This window comes from Myripristis murdjan, chromosome 6 (assembly GCF_902150065.1).
Source record: "Myripristis murdjan chromosome 6, fMyrMur1.1, whole genome shotgun sequence".
In the NCBI taxonomy this organism is placed as follows: domain Eukaryota; kingdom Metazoa; phylum Chordata; class Actinopteri; order Holocentriformes; family Holocentridae; genus Myripristis; species Myripristis murdjan.
Window position 1 is genome coordinate 23686878 of NC_043985.1, and position 18455 is coordinate 23705332.

General features: G+C 41.8%; 1 protein-coding gene across 2 annotated transcripts in view; it reads left to right on the forward strand.

The window, feature by feature from the left end:
* itpr2 (inositol 1,4,5-trisphosphate receptor, type 2) overlaps positions 1-18455 on the forward strand; it is a 61130-nt gene that overhangs the window by 1530 nt on the left and 41145 nt on the right. Inside the window, exons 2-27 of one of the 2 annotated variants that reach the window (XM_030053401.1) lie at positions 3410-3480; positions 3752-3870; positions 3973-4059; positions 4797-4955; positions 5717-5815; positions 5936-6019; positions 7011-7157; positions 9351-9446; positions 9984-10028; positions 11396-11547; positions 12053-12152; positions 12302-12462; positions 12575-12716; positions 13044-13202; positions 13672-13844; positions 14323-14442; positions 14694-14876; positions 15301-15552; positions 15642-15789; positions 15920-16067; positions 16313-16500; positions 16617-16743; positions 16862-16919; positions 17138-17303; positions 17638-17826; positions 18312-18398. In XM_030053401.1, coding sequence (XP_029909261.1) covers positions 3410-3480; positions 3752-3870; positions 3973-4059; positions 4797-4955; positions 5717-5815; positions 5936-6019; positions 7011-7157; positions 9351-9446; positions 9984-10028; positions 11396-11547; positions 12053-12152; positions 12302-12462; positions 12575-12716; positions 13044-13202; positions 13672-13844; positions 14323-14442; positions 14694-14876; positions 15301-15552; positions 15642-15789; positions 15920-16067; positions 16313-16500; positions 16617-16743; positions 16862-16919; positions 17138-17303; positions 17638-17826; positions 18312-18398 — 3460 coding nt within the window. The remainder of the gene's footprint in view (positions 1-3409; positions 3481-3751; positions 3871-3972; positions 4060-4796; positions 4956-5716; positions 5816-5935; positions 6020-7010; positions 7158-9350; positions 9447-9983; positions 10029-11395; positions 11548-12052; positions 12153-12301; positions 12463-12574; positions 12717-13043; positions 13203-13671; positions 13845-14322; positions 14443-14693; positions 14877-15300; positions 15553-15641; positions 15790-15919; positions 16068-16312; positions 16501-16616; positions 16744-16861; positions 16920-17137; positions 17304-17637; positions 17827-18311; positions 18399-18455) is intronic. The other variant, XM_030053402.1, reaches the window with a different exon arrangement.

Sequence of the window (18455 nt, forward strand, 5' to 3'; positions counted from 1 at the left end):
AAAGATGATTGCCATTTAAAAACAACATGGTGAATTTTAAACTTTGTACCATGCCTTACTCAGCAATGCTGAATAACAGAGTTTGTTTGGTTCCAGTTTCTCCAGGGAGCAAGTGCTTTGTGGCTTGAGTGCAAGGTGGAATTTCTTGGCGTTTCCGGGTGCACTCTGGCCTGCAGGCCTGCACAACAGGCGTGAAAAGATAGACTTGTCCTGTGGAATGAGTCTGCCCCACCCACCTCTTCTCGCTCTCTTCCTCACCCTCTCGCTTTCCTTTTTCTGCTTTAAATTCCTCTTTCAAACAGCAGCCATAATCACCATTATTACTGAAACCCTCATTCTGCATGATGTTGTGGCTGTCACGTTTAGATATGACTTCATCTCTCCCAGTGTCTTGCGCTCTAGGGAGTCACGATAGTAATCGAAAGTGCTTGAGCAAACGGCTGCTTAAATATGTTTATACCTTGACTTATAATGTGGCAGTGCACGGCGATGTTCACTGACTCACAATCTGTAGAAGTGAGTGAACGCAGACAACTCGCTTTGTTTTACTGAAAAGTTCCCATAACTGGCTATGCAAATGCTAGCTGGTGACTAAGGCCCTAAATTTGAGAATGCAAAGTGTGTTGTGGTGACGGCTCACAGCTCCGTTGTTGTGAAGCAAAGGTGTGAAGTGCTTATCAGTGATTCATTAACTGATGTAGTTTGACAGGAGGGCGGCTGAATAGTTTATCAAGGGATGTTGTGTGCCAGACCTCACCAAGGCCCAAAGAGAGCAGTGGTAGCTAAAGCAAAGACCCATGGGAACCTCCCTCAACCAAGTCCCTGCAAGTACAATCTAACCTCAGCTAATTCTAAGCCTGTGTTTACTCAGGATAATGTTAAATATGTGAGTTCCTCACACACCTTGAATTGCAAACACAAGTTCTTTTGAGGTCATTTGGCTGACCCTTCAGTCCCTATAGCCTCGTGCCTATCTTGCCTTCCCCATTCTTACATTATCAGCAAAACCCAACATGGTGAGGCATTATGTTTTTTAATGTTTCATAATTGTGCATCCATTATTTACAGTGCTGGTATATAAATATTAACCACTGTGTTTTGTCCCTCTACAAATGGTTAAATCATAGGATGCGTTTGATGAGGAAATTACAGTGCTGCTTTGTCATCAGCAGGTTGAAACATGCGATAACACACTGTTACATAAAGAGGCCCACAAGTGTCATTTTTTTTTTCTTGTTAGAGCAGAAAATGTACATTGTTATAAATATTTCAGACATTATGCTATATCTAGACCCCCGTTATGCCACCCACTGCATTATTTTCCTGCTTTGCTGTCACACTCAGCCCAACACAGGTAATGGAGCTATTATTAGCCTGTCTGTATCCTGCCTAATAGACTTGCTGTTGGTTCACATTTAACTCAATTCCAGAACAAAGTCTACGACACGCTCTGAGTGTCAGGCACAGTCAAAGCCCCTCTGTTTGAACTGGCCAGGCCTCTCATGGGATTTTAGGTTACTTATTTATGAGCTGAAAGGACCTGTCCAGAGACCCTTCCTGTTTAGCCATTTAGCACTTGACAGTACTTCCTATTGGGCTCTATTGTTTCTCATTTAGATGAGATGGGATGTGATACAGAGCCCGAGGAAATAATGTACAGCCAGTGGTTTGAGACTGATCAAGTGCCGTGGCGCAAATAGGAAATGGCTCGGCCTGCTTTAGTAAGGCTGCCAGCTTTGTATGAATTGGAGGAATTGTGCTTTGCATAGTGTTTCTGCTCAGTGGAACAGATGAATGGATATGCTTGTGCACCTCAACATTACACTGTGGTTAATATCTTCACAGAATGGGACAGCCTGCAGTATTGTTGTATAGAAGTTCATCGTTGTTGTCATGCAGTGTTTTTCACTCTCCTGGCTGAAAAGACCCAGTTCTTAAATATAACACGGTCTTTATCTAGATCAGTGTCGCGCTTACAAAACCAGCTAGCACGACTATAGCGTGTGACAGCTGGACAAAGCTGGGAACAGAGTTTTTATAGGAAATGATAAGCTTTTTGTAGGTATTGTGTGGTCATAGGTAGGACATGGGGAGTTGGTTTGGGTGCTGTAAAACAACATTCTCGGGATTTTTACAGCTGCAGCAAACTACAAATACTACAAGTTCTTAACCAGGCAAAAGAGGATGCCTCAAATATTGTGATCCTACCCCTTGCATATAGTCTTTTTTGTTTGTTTGTTTGTTTGTTTGTTTTAAATCTGCTCTGCTGGAGTAAACTAAAGTGGCAGACACTGGGTTTGAAATGGCCTTTTATAACTGTAGTACATTATCTTCACGAGTATATACTGAACATTTAAACACTTACCCATCCTCAGGAGAAAAGATCTTCAACTAGAAAAGCATTTACTTAAGACAAAAACAGCAACTCTTTTGGAAACATCAACATAGTTTTACTACCAATTCCCGCAACCCAAAACCTTTGACTGAATAATCTGTCATCGCTGTCACAGTTTTAATTGTGTGTCTGTCTAATGGGTGAATTCCATCAACCTGCATGCTTGCCTGCATCCCTACACCTGACAGGGAAATATCTGCTGTTGTCTGTAAGATAGTTAGTAAAAACGCCCAAAAGCCGGGGTTGCAGAAAACAAGGCAGTTATTAACCAGATGACAGCTCATCAGAACGCTCTTTAATCAACCCTACACAGAAACCACATGGTTTCCTGCGCTAGCATCAGCCCGCTGCAGCCCAGGCACAAGGTACCGAGACTCCTTTAAGAGCTTCAGTCTTCGTAATACATCATGATTACATCATACATTATAATCATACAACTCATTAAAGCCCTGTTGATGCCTGGTTTCACTGAGTATTAATCCACAAAACAGCTTTTTGCCGCCAGCCACAGAAACTGGGCTATCATGTTAGTTAATATAACCAGCTGCTGATTTAAACCACAACAATGAGCAGATGTCGCCTTACTGGGCCGGAAAGCAGAGATCAAACAGGGTTAAATTAGATAAACTTGGTCCTCAGAAGTTCAGAGCTTTGTGGATTTGATGTTGAACAAAGCCCTCGCTGCTCTTTTTTGCCAGCGGAGCTGTTCGTCCCCCTGGCTGCTGGTCAGGTGAAAAGAAAACTGGGTTTTGTTTGGTGTATTCAAATAGTTGGTTTTAGTGGTGATCAGCGGCTGTAGTTGTTTATTTGCATTTGCACACGGTACCAATAGCACTGCAATTAGACTATCATGCAACTGTCATGCAAATCCTCTTTTTTAAGTGTTTAATGATACAGTTGTAATTGCAGGGCCATAATTACAGAAATGTGCACAAAGGTTAAAATAATCTGCAGCGTAATGCACCCATATAATGTGTTTATAGTAGTATGTTAATTATTTTCATTTTCTTGCAGGCTTGTTGATGACAGGTGTGTGGTCCAGCCTGATGCCGGGGACCTGGCCAACCCACCCAAAAAGTTCAGAGGTTTGTAGACTAGTGGTTGTCACATTGGTTTGAGGTTACACACACATAAACACACACATGCACTCACACACACTTTTTTTAAGCTTCCAAGGCTGACCAGATCATTTGCACCCAGTGTTGTTTAGGCTGCACACTGTGGTTTCAGAATTATTTTTATATGTTTAGCCAGTGTGGGTAAATACACATTAACCTTAAATATGGCATTTTAACACACTCTTAAGTGGCACGTAAAATGACCTTGTGGGGTCTGCATGCGTCTCCACCCCTCCAGATTGCCTCTTCAAGGTGTGTCCCATGAACAGATACTCGGCCCAGAAGCAGTTCTGGAAGGCGAAGCAGGGCAAACAAGGAAATAACAACACGCAGGGAGACCTGTTCAAGAAACTACAGGTAGAACTTGTATCCAAGAGGATTATGTCAAACCAGTTTTTACTCCTAATTTGTTCTTCAGTTGCATCTCAAAGACCTGTGAATCTCTGATTGATTACCCAGCATGCAGCAGAGCTGGAGCAGAAGCAGAATGAGTCAGAAAACAAGAAGCTCCTTGGAGAAGTTGTCAAATACAGTAATGTAATCCAGGTACAGCCCATCTCTCTGGAAAACACATGTGCCTACTTGCTTTGTTTTGACTGTGCAGCCTTGTTTTTGTTTTCCTGTGTTTGCCAAGGTTGTGTTACGGTTCTCCAGTGCCTAGCATTGCTCAACAATTTTACAGATATAATGAATATTACAGTCAATGACATGAAGGCATTTTTTTTGCCTTTTGGTTATATTTAGTAATTTGTGGTGTCACTGTTTATTTGACCACTGTTTGTGGCTGTAACTGCTTTATTCTTTATTCTCTTTTCTTTATTCTTTATTCAGATCCCCATTAGATTCCAAAAAGTGGTTGCTAATCCTCCCTACAGTCCACACAAAAAAATGCAACAATAAAAACAAGCAATAATTAAATTATCAATAACACAAAAGGACAAAAACAAGCCAAATGTAAAGATCAGTAAATGAGTAAAATAACTCTACATATGACAGAAAAATAGTAAAATAGTAAAATGTCAGCAGGCAGCTTGATATAATAGACAGGGATAATTTCATTCTGTTTGAAACAAAATTATGAAATGAGTTGTGTGGGCTTAAGCACATTTCTTCAGATGAGATCAAATTGAATGGAGCTGCTGATGAAGAACAGTAATTTTAAATCAAGGAAGGAGTTATTTTGAGACGATAACAAACTATTATTGTGAGAGCTGTCATCCAGTGTTGTGGTGCCATGCTGTAATATCGCTTTGTGTTGAAGTGTCCAAATTCTTCTGTCTCAGCTCCTACACATAAAGAGCAATAAGTACCTGACGGTGAACAAGCGTCTCCCTGCCTTGTTGGAGAAGAATGCAATGCGGGTTTCTCTCGACCCGGCTGGAAATGAGGGCTCCTGGTTCTACATCCAGCCTTTCTGGAAGCTCCGCAGTGAAGGAGACAATGTAGGTACCTCTGACAGCTTGAAACTCATATTTCTCTCAAGTACAGCACACGTGGAGTGGTGTGTGCGCCTACTTTTTCATCCGATTCAATGTTTTTCCTGTTTGAATAACATTTCTGATTTTGTCCTCTCCTTTGGCTTTAGCATCCTATGGTTAAAGGTATTGCTCTTGATTGTGCATGTTGTTTGTGTGTTTTAAGGTCAGACACAGAATGTGCTTTTGAAAGCATGGATGCACCACCTTCTCCATTGCATGTAGACTTTCGGGTTGAATTTTAAACTTTTCCAATATTTTTTCTATGACAATGATAGCACCTCATCGCAATTAAAAAGTTTTGGTGCAAGTGGAATGGACCAGTTACTTTTTGTCTGTGGCTGCCTAATCTTGTCCATGAGATAAGATGTACTGTGGTTAGAGTGCATGGATTTTGAAAATAATGATAAACAGGTGGCATACATTTTAGTCACCATGTTCCTGTTTGTTGCATTCATCTTGCCTCACCTTGTATGAATGCCCCTGTTTGCTGTGAACACCTAAACCACCTTCTCACGTGAAGCTCAGCCTACTGCAGTTGCACATTTTTCTTTCTTTTTTTTTTAGAAAAAAAAAAAAAAGAAGCAATGTTTGCAGACTTTAGACAACCCTTTTGCATGGATCCACTCTGGCTTTTTGTTTTAGCTGTTTGAGCAGTGCTGGATTTTAAACCAATCAGAGCCTGTGTCTCCTGCTGGGACATGACTAATTGTCTAATTTGGTTGCAGGTGGTGGTTGGAGACAAAGTGGTGCTGATGCCAGTGAACGCAGGGCAGCCACTTCACGCCAGTAACATTGAGCTACTGGACAACCCTGGCTGCAAGGAGGTGCGCCTCACACATTTCCCTTATTTATATTTGTGAATATACTAGATGTATGATTAAAAACTCTTTGCATCTCGACTGTTTCTGCCTCTTTTCCTCCGTCATCCCTGGTTGGCGCTGCAGGTTAATGCTGTCAACTGCAACACCAGCTGGAAGGTCACCTTGTTCATGAAGTTCAGTGACTACAGGGAAGATGTGCTGAAGGGGGTATGTTGTTGATTGATTTTTGTGTTGATTTTTTATTATGTGAGGATTCTGTTTTTTAATTGCTTTTAATAGTGCTTGTGCAATGCTTGTCTGTGTTTTGGGCAGAACTGTAGGGTCTAGTTTATTCACATTCAAACCTTTATTTGATTTTTAGGAACAAAAACTGAGGTTTGCCACTTTCTGTTGTTTCTCAATTTTTGCGCAATTTTCATTGGTGACAAAATTCACAGAGACAAGGCTGGAAGAAAGTACTTAGTAAGAAAGGGAGGGCAAAATGAAGCACTGAAGGAGGAACAGAATACGCATAAACCTGAATCCATATATGTAGTATACATATATATATATATATATATATATATATATATATATATATATATTCTATATACATGCAAATATGCAAACAAATAAACAAAAACCTGTTATGTTTTCAACCCAGTCATCTGCCAGTTACAGTACATTCTATTAAAACACATACACATCTGTATTTTAGTTATTTATTCATTCATGTGTTTATTTTTAAGGAATGATGATTTGGTAAAGCTTTATTTCACAGTCCATTAATTACCTTGTACATATTGAAAATAAGTCAGTAACAAAAAGTACTGACATGGCAATAATCTGGAAGTTGGATTATAATTCAGCTACTAATTAAAGTACCTGTACAGGATCTTATTTCCTGGACAGTACCTGGTAATTATTAACCAACTGTTACGACAGTGTTTTATTACCTTATACTTCCCACACAAGTTTTGAATTTTGGAGCAATTATATTCGAGCTTGCAGATGATTTCCTGGAAGTGTTTTTTTGTTACCAACTTATTCCCTTAGTAATAACCTGGTAACAGACTGGATTTTACACTTTAATTGTGTTCATGCAGTGTGTGCTTCCTGGGAAAAGCTTTGTGTAAATTTGCATTGTTGTCGCCAAAACAAGACTGGATTTCGCGTGCAGCGGATTAGCATGTTTGTGTTTGTGTGCCTCCCGTGTCAGGGTGACGTCGTGCGGCTCTTCCACGCCGAGCAGGAGAAGTTCCTGACCTGTGATGAGTACAAGAAGCAGCAGCATGTCTTCCTCAGGACCACGCTGCGGCAGTCTGCCACCTCTGCCACCAGCTCCAAGGCACTCTGGGAGATTGAGGTACAGCAGCGACACACAATCCAAAACACAGAGAGGCTTTATGTGTGGATTTGACACCTGATCTCCTGAAAGTAAACAGATAAGAGGAAGAGTGGGCGGACAAATGGCTGTTTTGAATAGAACCCCCCACCCCCTTCTCCCCGTATTGAATGCACAAGTGTCTGTGCTGTGCTCAGACATCAGCAGTGTGTTCGGTACCTCGCTCCAGCTTGTAGCAGTTGTAGTTGACTTGTAGGATAACAATATTATAGATCCTCTTGTGTCTCTCCAGTAGATAGTAGTGATTTCTATGTAATAAAATTAGTTTTATCAGTAGTCTTATCACAAACTCAAAATTGACTTACGACGTAGCTATCTGTTCGTCATCAGGAGGGCAGTGTAGCTGCTGCTTTTTGAAATACTTGCTCGAAAAGTTTCTTCACAATTAGAAGTCAGAAATTTGAAAATTTTTCCTTTCTTCATGTGATATTCCAGGAACTCGGGAAACTCTTTAGCCTGGCATTGCTTTATGGAAAGGTTAAAGTTGCAATGCATAGTTTGTGTCTTTGGTATTTGCTAAGCATACAGCAATAAAATTCAGACCTTGCTGATGCCCACTGAATGTGAGTCATTTGGGCGGTGATGAAATGTTCCATAACTCTTCCTCAGCTCGGCCTAAATGAGCACAAATCAACAAATGTACATATTTTTCAACAGTTTTACAGTTTGAATATACTGTAAATGAGGGTGATTTTCCCTATAATATGCAGTGTTATCCTTTTATTCTATGATAAATTTGCATGACTTGCATAGTGCTACCTGTACATGTGTTTTTATGCTCGAGATGGAGTCATTTAGGAATGCACTCTTTATAAGACACTAGCTGCTGGATCTCCTGCACTATGCCTTGCACTAAATGTGGCTGTTTTCCTAGTTTCATAAGAGGCCATACTTATTTTATCTTGCCAGCTGTTGATATATTTTAGCACCAGAGTCAAAAACACAAATGACTGCATTTCATTTGAATGCAGAAAAGTTAAGACATTCTCATTCTGACACTGATATGCTGTAGCAGTACCAACTAACTACTGGTTTATCAATTACCAAGAAACTAAACCACCAATTCCTGTTAAATTTGATTCATGAAAAGTTCTCACTAAAAAGAACCACAGGACAAGAACAAACAGGAATCACCTCACCATGTGACTGCTGATAAACACACCCTTCCCTAACTTGAGCTGTTTTCTCTATTAACACAATGTGAGCAGCCATGCAGAACGATACCAACAAGCACAAGAACACACATTCTTGTGTGATACCTGTATATAAACAAACCAAGGACTCTGAACATTATCTTAAAAGCCCCTCTGCACTGTATTTGAGTTCAGTTCAGTTATATGATTATATACATTTTTGTGTTGGTTTTGGTCATAATACATGGAGCAATACACAAATCCTATCATCAACAGACAAAGATTATACACTAGTGTGATAGGGCTTATAGTGTCCACAAGACAAGAACGATGAGAGAAAATAAGACTCAAGATTCAAGAGTTTATTGTCATATGCACAGTGGAACAGGTGGTTATACTACACAATGAAATTCTTACTCTGTTCATTCTCCCTAAAAAGACTTGCATCATATAAAATAAGAAAACCAAGAAAAACGATAATAATAATGATAATAAAAATAATAAAGGTCCACATTATTACATTAAGCACAAACAATTAGAAAAAAGATAGAAAAAAAGGAAAATCAGTATTCATAATAGGCTTTTGGTCTTGAAAAAAAAAAAAAACACCAAAAAAACACCAAATTAGTTTACTAAATTACAACCTTGATTAATTAGGGAGAGGGCATAGCTGATTCAGGATTTCTTTATCCTGTTTCACCTAAACTGGGGACCTGTAAATCTGCGACCAGAGGGGAGAGACTCAAATTCAGAGTGAAGGGGAAGGCCATTGTGACCCAGTATAGACCTAGTTGTTTTTGACCAGCACCTGCTGGTCCAAGACACCCATCAGTGGAGACAGAGGAGCACCTATCAACTTGCTGGCCGCCTTCACAAAAAGTGAGACAGATACAAACACTCACTCTGCTGGTCGCCGTGTGAGACCGACACTAACACACAGAAAAAAAAAAAAAAAAACGCTGTTAAAGGAGGATAAAAATGAATGTCCCTTTGTGTCTTTAATATTTTGTGTCCATGGCAGGTTGTGCACTATGACCCGTGTAGAGGAGGTGCTGGCCAGTGGAACAGTCTCTTCCGCTTCAAACACCTAGCCACTGGGAACTACCTTGCTGCTGAGGTAGATATTACACTACTCTTTGTCCTTTGTCATACTTCTTCCTTTTTGCTCAGCAATTACGTTTGTGATCCCAGATTATTCTGTTCAAGAGGACTGTGGATAATATATTATGTCTGCTTTGAGCGGCTGAATGTGGTTGATGGGTTTGTCACAACTCACAAGTGAAAATGTACTGCCTGTTTACTGTATTTTCCTACAGTAAATAGTGCAGGTTGCTTAATGTCTACTATACACTGAGAAAACCCAAATTGATTAATTTTCTAGGAGCTAGTCCAAAACCACACTTATACTTAATACAGTTTTGTGCTAGCAATCATTTTATAAAATGAAGTGTCATCTTTTTCAAATGGAGGATGCCTGATTTTGTTAGAAAACTGTAAAGGAGGTTTTAGTTGATGTGCTGTAGGTGGCAGCATTCCCATTGATATGACCATTGTCATCCGTGCTTTGCTGTAAAATAGCTCCTTAGACCTCAGAGGACTTCTGATCATCAGGGGTATCTAGAGCTGAGGACACTGACTGCTTTATTTCCTGCAGGTGAACCCAGACTTCAAAGATGACAGCACAGAGACCAAGGGAGAGGTGAGTCAGTGAAGCAAGAACAATGTGCTGTAAAATCTCTCAAAACTGACCGCAACTTAGGGTTTCTCTGTAGCTACCCCTGCTTACAGGCCGATTTATGTACTTTGTAATATGTATGCTTCAAGACATCACCAAACACTGGGTGGGGAGGAGGGGTGCTACACCATAACTGAGGTGAATACCTCTTGAGTGACTGAGAAAGAGACGCAGTTGGAGAGCAGGACAGAGTGTTTGAGAAAAAGTGTGTATGAGTGTGTAGTTGAAAGATTTTCTCCGCACTTCTACATTGTCTGTCCAACTTCAGGCCTCTTTCTCTTGCTTATGCTGTGGTTATGCAATCCTATCAGTTCTCTCACACTCACACAGTACGTGCACACACACGCACATACGCACACACACACACACACACACACACACACAAACTCTGCCAAACTCTCAGCTCTGAATCTATATCCAGACGTTTCTTTCAGCTTTCAGCTACCTTCCACATTTGTATTCTGCCACTGCAAGGAACACACACACACACAAACTCCTCTCAGACTCGCACACTCTCGCATGCACATGCTGAATTTCAGACACACAGGGGGCTCCTTACATAACGTCTGGGTGTGGGGGTGCCCTGTGAGAGGGGATGGAGGGGAGGCAGACGTGCTGTCTGCTCTGCTCCACTCGCCTGTGCTAAGCTGGTGGGGTGAGTCACCAGAGGAGAGGAGAGGAGGGGAAAGCAGAGTGGGAGGATAGAGAAGCGGAGGCATGGAGGCAGCTCTGGGAGCTTCCCATTGACATGCAGAGAACAGTGGGAGAAATTAACCCTCGCCATGCGGTGCCATTATCTGCTGCATCTGCACAGCGCAGACCTAACCAGCCTACGTACTGCAGTTTCTAAAACACCACAGAGGAAAGTCATGGCTCTCTGGCTACATTTCCATGTAATTTTACACCTCATTAGTGTAAGAAGCTTTGACAGTGGAATTTGTCTCATATCTTTTCCTCTTCAATTATAGATTTTATCGACAGTGGGGCTTATATACGAGTATTTACTTAATCATGTTTGGAATGTTTGGAGACTGTAAAAATTTATGGCCAGCCAATGCAAAGCATAAAACATGCATGCCCAAGCGCTGGCTAATTAGCAGTGGAAATAATTTTTGATTGCATAGAATTACTAATCATCATCTTATAAACTAAATTGAAGTTTAAGAACAATATGATGATATGAAATGATGAACGCAAAACTGATGATGTATAAGAGTTGTTTAAAATACAAGTGGCTTTTGATCACTACAACAGTTTCCACAAAGACATTTATGCCTAAAAACCATTTGTTTGTGTGCGTGTGTGCGTCCGTGCATGTATGGTCGCTGCAGAGTGACACAGATACCGTGTTCTCCAAGAGGAAGCGTCAAGCTGCAGAGAAGATTGCTTTCACCCTGGTATCTGTTCCTCATGGCAATGACATTGCTTCTCTGTTTGAGCTGGATGCCACCACTCTGCAGCGGGCCGACTGTCTGGTGCCCAGGTCAGTCACATGATGTTAACACTGAATTAGTGCATCCCACGACAACAGCTAAACCAACTCTGCTGTATTCTCACCATTATTTTCCACCAGAATAACAAACAGGTCCTGTCAGATTTTGTGTCAGTTAAGTTGGATGACAAATGAGTTTATTGTTAAAGGAATGCATCAAATTCAGGAAGTAAGAGGCTCTCAAAATGCTGTTTCATTGTGGCATTAAAATCCTATTTTTCTTAAAACAACTAGGGGTAAAAAAAAAAAAAAAATGCCACCGAGATCTGATAAGGTCAGTTTTGCAAAGCAACTGATGTCAAGAATTTTCCTCACTCTATTATAATTTTCTTGATTGCTTTATTGGAGTAATTTGTCTTTTCATGCAGAGGTTTTCACTTAAGTTTTGCAAAAGATTTTTTTTGCACTGAGATGACTGTGGTAAAATGTAAAAAAAAAAAAAAACAGCAACTAAAAACTGCACCTGCTGTAAATGATGTGCCATGCCTTTCCTTAGAAACTCCTACGTGAGGCTGAGACACCTCTGCACCAACACTTGGGTGACAAGCACCAACATTCCCATCGATGCAGAGGAGGAGCGTCCTGTCATGCTCAAGGTCAACACACACTCACACACACACACACACACACACACACACACACACACACACACACACACACACACACACACACACACACTCAGTAATGCTTGTTTAACATAAACACAAATGCATTATTTTGACTTTTCTTTTGGCTGATACTTTAGATTGGCACCTGTCCCACAAAAGAGGACAAAGAAGCTTTTGCCATCGTGTCTGTCCCCCTGTCAGAGGTCAGGGATTTGGACTTTGCCAATGATGCCAGCAAAGTCCTTGAATCCACTGTGAGGAAGCTTCAGTATTGCAACATTGCTCAGAATGAGAGGAGGTACTGGACAGAGAGAGGCATAATGCAACGATGACACCGTGTGTGAGCGTATTTTATGTTTTTTTTTTTGTTTTTTTTTATTATGTGTTTTGTTTGCCTTCATATTTTTTAGGTTTGTGACTAAGCTTCTGGAGGACCTGGTTTTCTTTGTGTGTGAGGTACCAAACAATGGCCAGGATGTGCTGTCTGTGGTCATCTCCAGACCCAACCGAGAGAGGCAGAAACTCATGAGGGAACAGAACATCCTTGCCCAGGCATGTGCACAAACACACACGCACGCACACACTCACTGTTTGCTCTGCAATATGTGTTCAGGAGAGATAATGATGCAAATCTTGGTGGCACTACTGAAGGTGCATCAGTGATGAGACCAGCCTTGGTTGTCCCAGTAGTGCAGTATTGCTGTATAAATGACAGAGTACAACAACGGAGTGGCCATAAGATTTTGTTGTGGTCCAGTATTTCTGTTTCTGTATCCACTATTTGCATGCACATACTGTACCTACGTGGGTGCATTTGCTTGTGTCTCAGCTTGTGTGTGCATGGGTGTTCAGGTCTTATGTGGCTTTCTGTTCCTCTAGATCTTTGGCATCCTGCAGGCACCATTTAAAGACCAGGGGGATGGTCCCATGCTGAAATTGGAGGACCTGGGAGATCAGCGCTATGCTAACTTCAAGTACATGCTGAGACTTTGTTACAGGGTGCTGCGCCACTCCCAGCAGGACTATCGGAAGAACCAGGCAAGTTGTGGCCCTCAGCGACTTCGGTTACTGGGTCATCCTGGGTTTTCAGGCTGAGCAATATGCTCAGTGTCATGGATGTCAGAGGAGTTTAAGGCTGGAGAGGTGGCTTTTGTGTAGCAGCTTGCCAGTATAGATTCGCAACCTCTCTGTCCCACAACAGTTACCATATTGCTACCTCTAAACAGAAACTTTACCCCAAATCACTTTTGTGGAGCTGCTCAGTGGCAAACAAACTGTGGTTGTACTAAGCAGCTCTCAGGTGTGATAGCCTTTATGAATGTTAAGCAATGTGTTTTTGAGAAAGAGTTTATATGTTCAGGAAGTGTTATGGTAATGCAATGTTTTTTTAATAGTCACTCAGCACATTTTTAGGCTTTCACATTACTCTACTTCAGATTGTCAAGTCATGTTGCAGTATTAACATCACGATGATTTACACTAACCTTGTATTCCCTCTGTAACCTAGGAGTACATAGCCAAAAAGTTCTCCATCATGCAGTCCCAGATTGGCTATGAGATTCTGGCCGAGGACACGATCACAGCCCTGCTGCACAACAACCGCAAGCTGCTGGAGAAACACATCACGGCCAAGGAGATCGAGACCTTCGTTAACTTACTGAGACGTAACAGAGAGCCCAGGTAAAGACACATTAAACTCAAAAACGTATAATAACCCAAATGGAACAGTTTAATAGGAAATACATAAAACTATTGTGTTATGCATGAAAATTAGAGGGCAGTCAGTCAAGAAGTCAAGAACTTTGGGGTTAATTGCTAAAGAACATCAATCAAGATGGTGACATATCTATTCATCTCTGTGTCTGTCTTTCTGTCTGTCTGTGTAGTCTGACTTGTCTAACTACTTAAGTAGTCGGTCTGTCTATGTGCAGTGACTTTTGGTAGGAACAAGAAATGGCTAGTGTAAGACGTACAAAACATACTGGACATGTCATATGAACCACCAGCAGAAATAAGAATTTTCTAAAATGCCGTTACATGGAAAAAGAGGACCAGGCACACACACAGGCATACACACACATGTATGTTCTTCTCCTGATCCCGAATGTGTAATACATTTGCTGAATGCGGTGATTCAATATCTGGTCTGTCTTTCCAGATTCCTGGACTATCTCTCTGATCTTTGCGTGTCCAATAAGACTGCCATCCCAGTCACACAGGAGCTTATCTGTAAATTCATGCTGAACCCTTCCAATGCAGATATCCTCATCCAGACAAAGTGAGTGACACACTATTATCTCCAGATTTAAAATATTCTAGCCGAGGCTGTCATATTTTAGTCAGTCACTCTCAAACATGTTTAAACTTGCATATGCTCAACCGCATGTGAGCGCAGTGTGCATGTCATGAAATTGATATATTCAGCATTCTGACAAGAGAGGCAGATCTACAGCAGAGTGGAATGTGTGTGAATTTTCTAATAAATGTGCCACTTCACACTCTCTCCCTCCCCCTCTCTCTTTTCTCCAGACTAATCCTGAGCACAGAGACCACCCTGGAGTCATCTCTGCTGCAGGAGGAGGTGGACGACGAGGAGGTTTGGCTCTACTGGATTGACAGCCATAAGGAGCCTCACGGCAAATCCATCCGCCACTTGGCCCAGGACGCCAAGGGCAACCATAAGATGGATGTAGACATCATCACCTACTACAGGTGAGAGTCATTGTCTTCCGCTGCCATGATAAATTGTACACATTTTCCCACCTCCCCCTTGTGCTTAATTCCCTGTCTCCAATAACACAAATCTATGTGCATATGGTGAATCTTTCTATTTTAAATGTCCATCTAGAAAGTTGGATCACACACGAGAGAAAACAAGGCAGAATGTTTTGGCCTTTTTTGACCCTCTGGCTATGCACTAAAACATTCAAAGAATTTGCTCATCAAGTGTGACCACATTTTCTAGGTGGACATTTGATCTGCTCTTTGGACACCACACTGAAACATCTGTGCAGGGGTTACTTTGTTTTGTTCATGAGCGAATCTGTTTTCCAGTTTTGCCCACCATGTTCAACCCCTGAAGCACATGTTCCCTCTTTGTTTCCCGCTGTTCGCCCCCCCTCGGCGACCGCTACAGGTACCAGTTGAACGTGTTTGCTAAAATGTGTCTGGATCGTCAGTACCTTGCCATCAACCAGATCTCCTGCCAGCTGCCTGTCGAATTAATCCTGCGCTGCATGTTTGACGACTGCCTGCCGTACAACCTAAGAGCCTCCTTCTGCCGCCTCATGCTGCACATGCATGTGGACCGTGACCCACAGGAGGCCGTGGTGCCTGTACGCTACGCCCGCCTCTGGACCGAGATACCCTCCAAGATCACCATCCATGAGTCAGTGTTTGATTATATGTATTATTATACTGCATGCAAGATTTGTGAGTTAAACCCCTTATGCAGGTTATTATTGCCTGTCTCTTTAGGTTCGAGTATGAATCCACAGACACCTCAAGAGAGGAGATGAAGAGGAAATTTGCTCCCACCATGGAGTTTGTGGAAGAATACCTCAAAGACGTGGTCAGCCAGCCTTTTCCATTTGGGGACAAAGAAAAGAATGAACTCACTCTAGAGGTAACGTATACCAAATATGGTGCATTTTTCTTCATGTTTTCTCAAAAAGGATTGGATGTTTCTGTCCTCATTTATTTTCCCATGTTTTTGTCTTTCGCTGGTGGAAAGTGATTTTTTTTTTCTCTTACAGGTGGTGAATCTAGCTCGTAACCTGGTCTACTTTGGATTCTATAGCTTCAGCGAACTGCTGCGCCTCACACGCACTCTGCTGGCCATCCTAGATATTGTCCAGCACCCGCTGACCTACATGAACAAGCTCAACAAGAGTCCAGAGGCTGGTCAGTGCCTTAGTGAACTGCAGAGGTTTATCAAGGAAACAGATATTTGAGGGGCATTCACCATACGATCACCTTATTCTGTTATCTATCATTATGATTTACCGTATAGTGCATGTTATCCAACGTTCACAAGTTTGACATGTAAGATTGCAACTGACTTGTAAGATAGAGCTCCAATTCTTTAATGTTAATTAGATTCACACGATGCACAAAGCAAAATGTGTGAAGTTGAATTTGCTCCTCAGGGAACAATGTGTTGCGTACAATCCACGGTGTTGGGGAGATGATGACTCAGATGGTGATGAGCCGAGGTCTTCCACACAGCCTCCCCGACACCCCTCCCTCCCTGCGCTATGGGAAAGGCCACTTCCTGCCAGACAACGAGGATGTCATGGTGATGGACACCAAGCTGAAGATCATAGAGATCCTACAAGTAGGTGCTACCTTGTGGCCTGGATGTGTTCTAGGGTGATTTATGATGTTCAAAATATAGGGCCAATTAATAACAGCTATTAATTAATGATGTTTTTTTTTTTTTTTCTCCATCAGTTCATCCTGAGCGTGAGGCTGGATTACAGGATTACATACTTGTTGTCCATTTACAAGAAAGAATTTGGGGACAAGAACGTCACAACCGACAACTCTGTCTCAATGGCTGACATTCCTCCAATGTCAGGTGAGGCTCCATTCATCTTTATGAGTCAATATCTAATGCATAACCTATTTATTTTGCTCTTATTGGGCCATATTTTATTGAGCTGTTGAGATTTCTGTCCACTTTGTTTTGTCTCCAGCTTCTGAGCCAGACATAGATGAGATTGCCACCAAAGCAGAGACCATGTTTGCGGGGAGGTAGGTGAAGCTGTTGTTGTTTATTGACTCCCTGGGTTTTAATAGAGATTCAGGCATTCAGACAAAGAGACTTGTAAGACATATAAGCCTGGCTTTGCCTGACTGATGAGCGGCTACGGTCTTGCGCACGTTGCTGTGTCCACTTACAAACTAATCTACTGTAAATACATTTGTTTCTGCACATGTGTATGTTTTGGTGTGCACATGTTTGGTTTCAGCTCGGAGCTAAGTGCAGTGGAGCTGGATGATGAGGGTGGCCGGACATTTTTGAGAGTCCTGATCCATCTGATCATGCAGGACTACCCCCCGCTGGTGTCTGGCTCTCTCCAGCTCATCTTCAAGCACTTCAGCCAGAGAGCTGAGGTCCTGCAGGCCTTCAAACAGGTAACAGCACAGCAGCTGTACACTCGAGCACTGAGTGCTTGATGAGTGCTTGGTGAGCTCAGCATTAGTTACTTCCTAAGTTAAGTGATTTTTGCCATGGTTGATGTAATCACTTTGCATGCAGAGGGTTCTCTAAGGGCAAAACTGTCACTGTTGTTGTAAGAGCTTCCTCAGCTGGAATGTAGAACAGCACTAGCTCCCATTTTGACACTGCATTGCCTTTCCAGTGTCGAATAGGGAGACCTGTCACTGAGCTTTGCTTTCACACACGTTGTCCTCTCTTGTATTTGTATATCTGTTTGATTCTCGTCCTGTCTATGTGTTTGTTTTCCAGGTTCAGCTGCTGGTGTCAGAGCAGGATGTAGAGAACTACAAGCAGATCAAAGCTGACCTGGACCAACTGCGTCTGACTGTAGAGAAGTCAGAGCTGTGGGTGGAGAAGAGTGGAGGCTACAGCAGTGAGGACCTGGTAGCCAGGCAGGCCAAGGAACAAAACAACGAGGTGCTATTCCATCTTTTCGGGGTACCTGACATCTAATAGGATACTTTGACATTTCAATTTTTAACATCTTTTTTTTCCCTCACCAGGGACTCGATACCTTTTTGGGCAAGAGTATCCTGTGTGAAAGCTCACATCCCACACTGAAAATGTTTTTTTTTTTTTTAAAGCATTGCTCATTGAAGCCAGTGGAAACCACTCATTGCAACCACTATTTTTTAGCCTAAGACAAAACAGAACTCATAGGAATAGTAATAAGTGTGTGTTTTGAGTTGTTTGAAAAGCCAACACAGAGACTTTTCCCACTGCAGTGTGCGGGGTGATGAGAAGTAGCATATAGAAACTGTAAACTGTCAAGATAAACATTTTAGGGATGAGCTTTAGGGATGCCATAAACCCGTAGCATTTAAACATTCAACACATCATTAAATTTAATGGTGGCAAATAAATTGGTGATTAAACGTGTTGAGTAAAAGCTTGTTTTTTTCTTGATCTGTTTGTTTTGACAGGAGGTTGTCTTGAGCCCGGTGCAGGATGGGGATATAAAACCTCAGATTGACAGCAATAAAGCAAACAACTATAATATTGTCAAGGAGGTGAGCTCCGTTCCCTTAAATCCGGCTTATTTTTGTCATACGTCCTCTTAGTCTGTA